Below are 6,565 nucleotides of genomic sequence, written 5' to 3'. Positions count from 1 at the left end.
AGCAATATGCAGCCGTCAAGCATTGAGAAGTAATCATCTTTTCCAAAACAAAATTTGTCTCTAATTCACCAAAACACTCTCTGGTGGTTGTCTATTGTTTTTAATAAAGAACTTTAGAAACTATTATCCTTCTAACATTAATTAGATGATCTACCTTCAGGTGCTGTTGATTCATTGTTGGAATATGAAGTTATTTGTAGTCTGTTTGAAATGGCCATACTTGTGTTTTTCAGTGTTGTTCATATTATAGTTTCGTAAATGGCCATGCTTATTCCTTACCAGCCATGACAGAAAATTACAATCTGTATCTAAACTCCTGTGCTGATAACCATTTNTGCCCCATGAACTTCTTGAACATGTCTTGCAATTCTCCCATTTGATCACCCCTTTGCTCTTGCTCTTGCACTTGTTGGGGAGCTTGCTGGAATTGCCTTTGTTGTGTTTGGAATCCTGGGGGAGGTCCTTGAGATTGTTGCACATTTGGATTGTTGTTCCACCTGAAATTAGGATGATTTCTCCATCCCGGATTGTATGTGTTTGAATAAGGATCATTTTGAGGATTCCTTGCTTGAAGGGCATTTGCTTGTTCTAGCATGTGCTCTGCAAAAGATTGGTCTTGAACTTCCACTTTGTTTCCTAGAGGGCCAGTCACTGCCTGTTGAAGCAAAGAACACATAACATCAAGTTTTGCAGCAATCTCATTATTTGTACTTACCTCAGAGACCACAGCTTTCATAGGAGCTCCTCTTCCTTTATTGTGGCTCCATTGTTGAGAGTTAGCACTCAATGATTCAAAGAGAGTAAAAGCCTCATCTGCTGTTTTGTTCATCAGTCCTTCTCCACTTGTTGCATCTACCATCATCCTTTCGGAATCTAGCAAACCTTCATAGAAAGATTGCATTTGCATCCAACTCTCTATGTTGTGGTGTGGGCAAGAACTTATCATCTCCTTGTACCTCCCCCAACATTCATGAAAAGCTTCTCCTTCCTTTTGTGTGAAACCAAGAATTTCCTTTCTAATCTTGTTAGTCTTTTGAGCCGGAAAGAATTTCTGCAAAAACTTATTAGAAAGCTCTTCCCAAGTATGAATTGAAGCATTAGGCAAAGAGTATAACCAAGACTTAGCTTTATCTTTTAAACTGAATGGGAATAGCCTCATCTTAATTTGCTCATCATCAAGGTTTTGAATTTTGATCGTAGCACATATTTCAAAGAATTGCTTAATATGCATATAAGGATCCTCAGTGGTATTACCATAATAAGTTGGAAGAAGATGAATCATACCACTTTTAAGCTCAAACCTGTCAACTGTGAGTTGAGGATAGACAATGCATGAAGGTTGATCGGTGACTTTGGGAATGGAAAACTCACGCAGGGGTTTTCTTGGTTGGACAACAAGCGCACCACCTCCTTCATCATTGTTGTTGTTCGGAATCTCTGCCATGTTGCTTGAACCTTCAGATTCGTAACTTTTAGATTCACCGCTTGAAGAGCTATAATTTCTCCTCAAACCAGCATGTACAGCAGCGGTTCTTGGTGAGAGTGGCTCAGGAGAACTTTGCTCCTGGTCAGATTCGGACATGCACACACCAAGGAAGTCAATCCAGTGCTTTCAATGGAGATAAAAACTAAATACTAAAACTGAATACTAAAAGAAAAACCAACGAAAAGAAACAAATGAAACAAACAAAAACAAAACAATCAAAGTAATCTAACTACAGCACCATCGTTACCGACTCCCCGGCAACGGCGCCAAAAACTTGTTGAGCCAATTCTTAACAACTAAAATGAGTTATTAAAAACAGCAACTTTAATTCTCGAAAGTGCACGAACCATTTATAGTATAGCTTATGTAAATACGAGGTCGATCCCACGGAGAATGGTAACTTGGTTCCAAGTTAAATTACTTAGAATGCTAGAAAAACATAAAACAAAGAAACTGACTAACTAGCTAAAGGCAAGGTCGAATTCAACAATGCCTCTTGTTAATTACTCAAGGTCTAGGACAGAATCCTAGCACCACACACGCACTCGAAATGGGGGGTTTTGTTGTTGAAATGAAAAGAAGAAAGTGAAATGAAAGTGCTCGAAAGTAAACATTGGCAGCAATCAACAAGTTGTGAAACAATGATTGAGAGGTGTTAGAGCATTGGAATCCACCACTAGTTTTCCTATCCAAGTTATGAATGCATAGAAATTGACTCAAGCTTTATCAACAATAGATTATCGCATACAAGCCTATGGTATCTAGGTGCAGGATGCATGATTCTCCTAAGGCATGTGATTATGCATGGTATCTACACAACACGTGATCTCTAATATGCAACCTAAGCATGGTATCTACTTAGAATAAAGCATACAAGAGTCATTAAGCTCTTTGAGAATATGATAATCACACAAGTCCTAGAACATGGTATCTGTCCTAGTCAACCTATGGTTATTAACCCCTTGAATGATTCTTAGGCCATTCATATGTTGCTTGTGAAAGGAGAGTAGAATTGGTGAATCTAAACCCCTTCCCAACCTGTGCTAGATGCATAAAATCCTAGTTAGCTACTCCAAGAAAACATACATCAAGCACATAATAAACTTGAGATTAACAACTTGATAATAAAAGCAAGGAAATCAATTAACTATAAAATCATCCATAACATTGAATATTCATGACTAGGGCTTCATCCTAAGCCCTAACTAAATGGATTAGCTAGACATAACTATGAATACAGAAAATAAGAAATACATAGATAGGATAAAGAGAGGAGAAGAACTAGATGATGGCAGCAAGGAAGTTCCCAGGACAACTCCAAGCTCCCTTGACAGCCCCAAGCTCTCTTCTCTCTTTGTGGTGAATCTGAATGTGTGTATGAGAGTAATTGATGATGTGAATGTGTGTGTCTGACCCTTCTCTTTTATAGAGTGAAATTTCGTCCTCCCCTTTGGCTGCTGAAGCCCACCTTTCTTAGCTGCCCTCAACTAGCCAGCTGTTCCAGCTGCCATACTTTCCAGCTGTTCCAGCTGCCATACTTTCCAGCTGTTCCAGCTGCCCATGTGCCTTGGTATGGTTTCTTTATGGAAAGCTTGACTTTTGTTCATCTTTCTGACTTCCCAATATGATTTGTCTCCCATGTGTGGCTGCTTTTATGTGTAACACATGGCTCTAGGGTTGTAGCCACATTAAATGTGATGGCAGCCAACTATGACTTTTCTGTGAACTTGGTTCAGTCTTTGACGTGTTGAGGGCTCCAGATTTATCCAATTGGGCTAAAATTTGGATATGTTATAATAGACACCCATTGGAACAACTTCTATCAAGGATGTCTCCTCATCCAACCTGTGTAAATTGCTGAAATGAGGCCTGCAAGATGACCTACGAAACTGGACTGACAAGGAGTGTGGCTTAAATGAGCTTTGTCTTTAAGCTCATATTCCTCTTGTGCCACTCAGTCCTTAACATGCATCAATTGTATCAAATGTCATCAACTTGCTGTCTTAACCTACAAAACACACAAACATAGGTAAGAGACTCAAAAATAAAGAGAAGCTAAACAAACTTACTAAGCAAAGAAGGCATGCAAATGTGTGAAATTATGACCTTATCAGATATCTTTGTTAGTGTGATACTGTTCAAGTCCTAGCTAAGATCCCCAAGATCACCACCTCTGATTTGTTTCGTAAGAACAAATTGGAAATAAAATACCTGACTATATCAGAATGTGCAAAAGCAAGCAAAACCTGTAATAAAAAAAAAATAAAAAAAAAAGAAAAAAGATAGATATCATCAATGAATGAGGTGTTGATAAAGACACAAAAGTTTTTACAGAGTTGAAACCTATATCGGGAGGTTATCAGCAACGACTACTTTTACTGGTTCACTATTAGTTTCGGGAATGGTTCTGAATTATCAATGTCCTTAAATTTCCATCCTAAAAAAGGACCAAAAACGAAGTCAAAAATAATCTTGTATTAAAGACACAAGAATAAGCATTCAAAAAATTTATTCAGATCCAACCATGAATATGTTGGAAAGCTGTAGTGTCTCAGAGTCTGTACTGTTTTGAATGTTTTTTTTTTTTTTTTTGGCAATGTTTTAAACTTCATAAAGATTTCTAGTCAGGTCTTATGGGCAGGAAGACACCTTGTTTCCTGTTTCTGTACTCTTTTCTTTTTCCTTCAATGAAAGTTTGTTTCTGGTAAAATTTATATGTTAAAAAAATCAACCGTGAATCAAATTATTTTCTGCAATTTGATGACGAAGCATCTTCACAAGAATGACACAGAATGCACCATGTATTCCTTCAACCAAGGTGCAATGTGGGCAGCCTCCACATGTGATTTAAGGTAATTTTGGCCATCATTGGGTAGTATGACAATGAGAGGTAACTGATCATCCTAAAGTCCGAAGGACTGATCTTGCACAGAAACGTAATTAATCATGTCAAGCCTCTCGACTTTCTAGAATATTAGTTGTTATGTTTGATTTCCTGATTCGAATTAAACTAGGATGTCGCCTATAGCCTCTCTAGAGCACACCAACATGGTGACATAGATGTCAAATCATCAAAGCCTTAAAGCCTTGTTCAAAGAGTTGAGTGATTAATTAATCCCTAATCCCTAGACCTACTTCTCTGCTTCAATGCAATGCCCAGAAGAAGATGGCTCAATTCAAAGACCCACATGAAATACACGAAATTAAAGCAAATTGCAATTAAACTAAAATGAATGGCTTCTGATTTTGAAATTTAAACAAGACATAAACCACACAGAACCACAATGAAACAAATCGATTACCTGCTCTGCTGAGTTTGCTTCTTCCTTCCTCCCAACAGAAATGAAACCAACACCCACACATTCCAATGCCCATTGCCAATGCCCCACAACTTGTATGTGTTATGCGATAATGAGCCCACCATCACCCACACTATCAGAGACACCGATTAGAGAACCGGTGACACTGAGGGGCCAATTAACATCATGTATATATATGTCCCTACATATTCTACGAAAATTAGAGAAGAGAAGAAGAAAATAACAGAGAAAAGGAAGGAGAGATTCTCATAGCACAGTCAAAATTGTTGAGGAGATTTGCAAAAATCAAAGAGATGGAAGAAGGAATAAGAGAGGTATCCAAAGGGAAAGACCAGAAAAAACTTACCTGCGTCAAGATTCGAAGAAGATGAGTCGATGTTGAACGCAGGAGAGGTGGAGTTACAAAGACGGAGTCGCAGAGAAGAAGTGAACTGGAGAGAGGCGTGTTCAATATAGCAAAGGCTTATTTTGCGAACTCATTTTGAGCTTCACTGTATAAGGAGAACGAGTGAGGCGTTTTTTTTACTGTTGGGCTCTACTATCCCATTTACGTTAGTCCTCTTGCTAACCAAACATGGGCTTCAGGTCTAATATAGCACAGTCCCATTTAGTGAGTCATACCAAACATGCCCTATATGTATAACATCATATCATATGCTTATGGGCAGAATGTGATGAGGTAGTCAGGTCCACCACTGCATGTGAAGGTGCTGCTCTTGTCATCATAAGCATAGCTATAAGCTTGAGGGCACTGGGTCTTGAAGAGCTTAGAGTAATCAGTGGGAGGGCATGTCTCCGGCTTGTCGTTAGGTGGAGTGCAACAGTATTTTGGCTGGTTGAATGCTAAGCAAGCGCTCTTGCACGCAATTACGCTTCCATCAGATCCCTTCACTTGTAACGGAGCCGGGCACACTTTGTTAATATCGGCAGGGCAAGTTGAGGCCTTACACTCGCCGGTGCCGCCTTGTGGAGCCACGGACATGGGCAAGTTGAAGCCGTCAACAAGACTAACGTCGTAGAAGTCTTGACCCCCGTTCGAAGCAATAGTGATTTCTACTAATGTAGCGGGCGGAGCTGCGCCGTTACCGTTGCATGAGACTTGGCCAGAACCACAATCTGCGGTGGCACAAGTGAACTTTCCTGATGCGTCCGTGGAGCACCTGGTTCGGCCAAAGAAGCGACCGGACCATGGGGACGGAGCGTCCACAGAGCGGCTAATTCCGGTTGCTAACTCGAACCCGGTGAGTGATAATTGAGGTTTTTGGTCACCGGTTAGGGTTCCTGGCCAGACAGTGTAGGAACATTTGTTTGTGAAAGTGATTTTAGCTGCATGTGCACCTGCATATTCAACGTACATAAAACCATGATCATCGTAAGAATAAAGATTACAGAGACAACTCTAAAAATAAACTTTTGATCGATATCTGATCACCTAACAACGTTTGTATAATATTATACCTGAGAAGAAGAGGATGGCCAAGGTGGTGAGGCCAAGGAGAGCTGCTTGGCTCTTCATCATCGTCATGGAAATGTCTTAATTGGCTTGCTGTTGCTCTTGCTGATAAACTTAATTAACTTGTAATTTGGTGAGGAGGATGATGATAAACTTGGGTGCCAGGGGGTGCTTTATATAGGGCTTGTAGCGTGCCTAACTTCGGCAAAAATAAAAAAACAAAAACTGAGATTTGGATTACAACCAAATGATAGGTCATCAATACTAGACAACATGTGTCATTAACGCTATAATTCAGAGGTTTAT

General features: G+C 39.7%; 1 protein-coding gene, 1 long non-coding RNA gene and 1 other non-coding gene across 5 annotated transcripts; 1 reads left to right on the top strand and 2 right to left on the bottom strand.

Moving 5' to 3' along the window:
• The first annotated feature begins 917 nt into the window (after positions 1-917).
• Positions 918-1,024, top strand: LOC117623682. Its single transcript, XR_004585208.1, has one exon. It is a non-coding gene; the product is annotated as a small nucleolar RNA R71 (small nucleolar RNA).
• A 2,607-nt stretch (positions 1,025-3,631) lies between these two features.
• Positions 3,632-5,265, bottom strand: LOC117622717. 3 transcript variants are annotated; one of them, XR_004585023.1, is made up of 4 exons: positions 5,153-5,265; positions 4,789-4,987; positions 3,830-3,923; positions 3,688-3,732 (listed from the first exon to the last, which is right to left on the bottom strand). It is a non-coding gene; the product is annotated as an uncharacterized LOC117622717 (long non-coding RNA). The 3 variants fall into 3 exon arrangements; XR_004585022.1 differs by having other exon boundaries at positions 3,632-3,732; positions 3,830-4,987; XR_004585024.1 differs by lacking the exon at positions 3,830-3,923 and having other exon boundaries at positions 3,718-3,732.
• A 199-nt stretch (positions 5,266-5,464) lies between these two features.
• Positions 5,465-6,419, bottom strand: LOC117622716 (thaumatin-like protein 1). Its single transcript, XM_034353479.1, has 2 exons — positions 6,265-6,419; positions 5,465-6,144 (listed from the first exon to the last, which is right to left on the bottom strand). The coding sequence occupies exons 1-2, from the start codon at positions 6,329-6,331 to the stop codon at positions 5,465-5,467; spliced, it is 747 nt and encodes a 248-aa protein (XP_034209370.1). The 5' UTR covers positions 6,332-6,419.
• Positions 6,420-6,565: the final 146 nt, after the last annotated feature.

This window comes from Prunus dulcis, chromosome 3, assembly GCF_902201215.1.
Source record: "Prunus dulcis chromosome 3, ALMONDv2, whole genome shotgun sequence".
Classification (NCBI taxonomy): domain Eukaryota; kingdom Viridiplantae; phylum Streptophyta; class Magnoliopsida; order Rosales; family Rosaceae; genus Prunus; species Prunus dulcis.
The sequence above is the reverse complement of the archived record's forward strand: the minus strand, read 5'-3'. Positions and strand labels throughout refer to the sequence as shown.

Excerpts from the sequence above, each read along its gene's own strand:
- LOC117622716 (XM_034353479.1), bottom strand. The coding sequence starts at position 6,331 with ATGACGATGATGAAGAGCCAAGCAGCTCTCCTTGGCCTCACCACCTTG. Across the intron at positions 6,145-6,264 it reads GGCCATCCTCTTCTTCTCAG|GTGCACATGCAGCTAAAATC; the intron begins GTATAATATTAT and ends TTGAATATGCAG.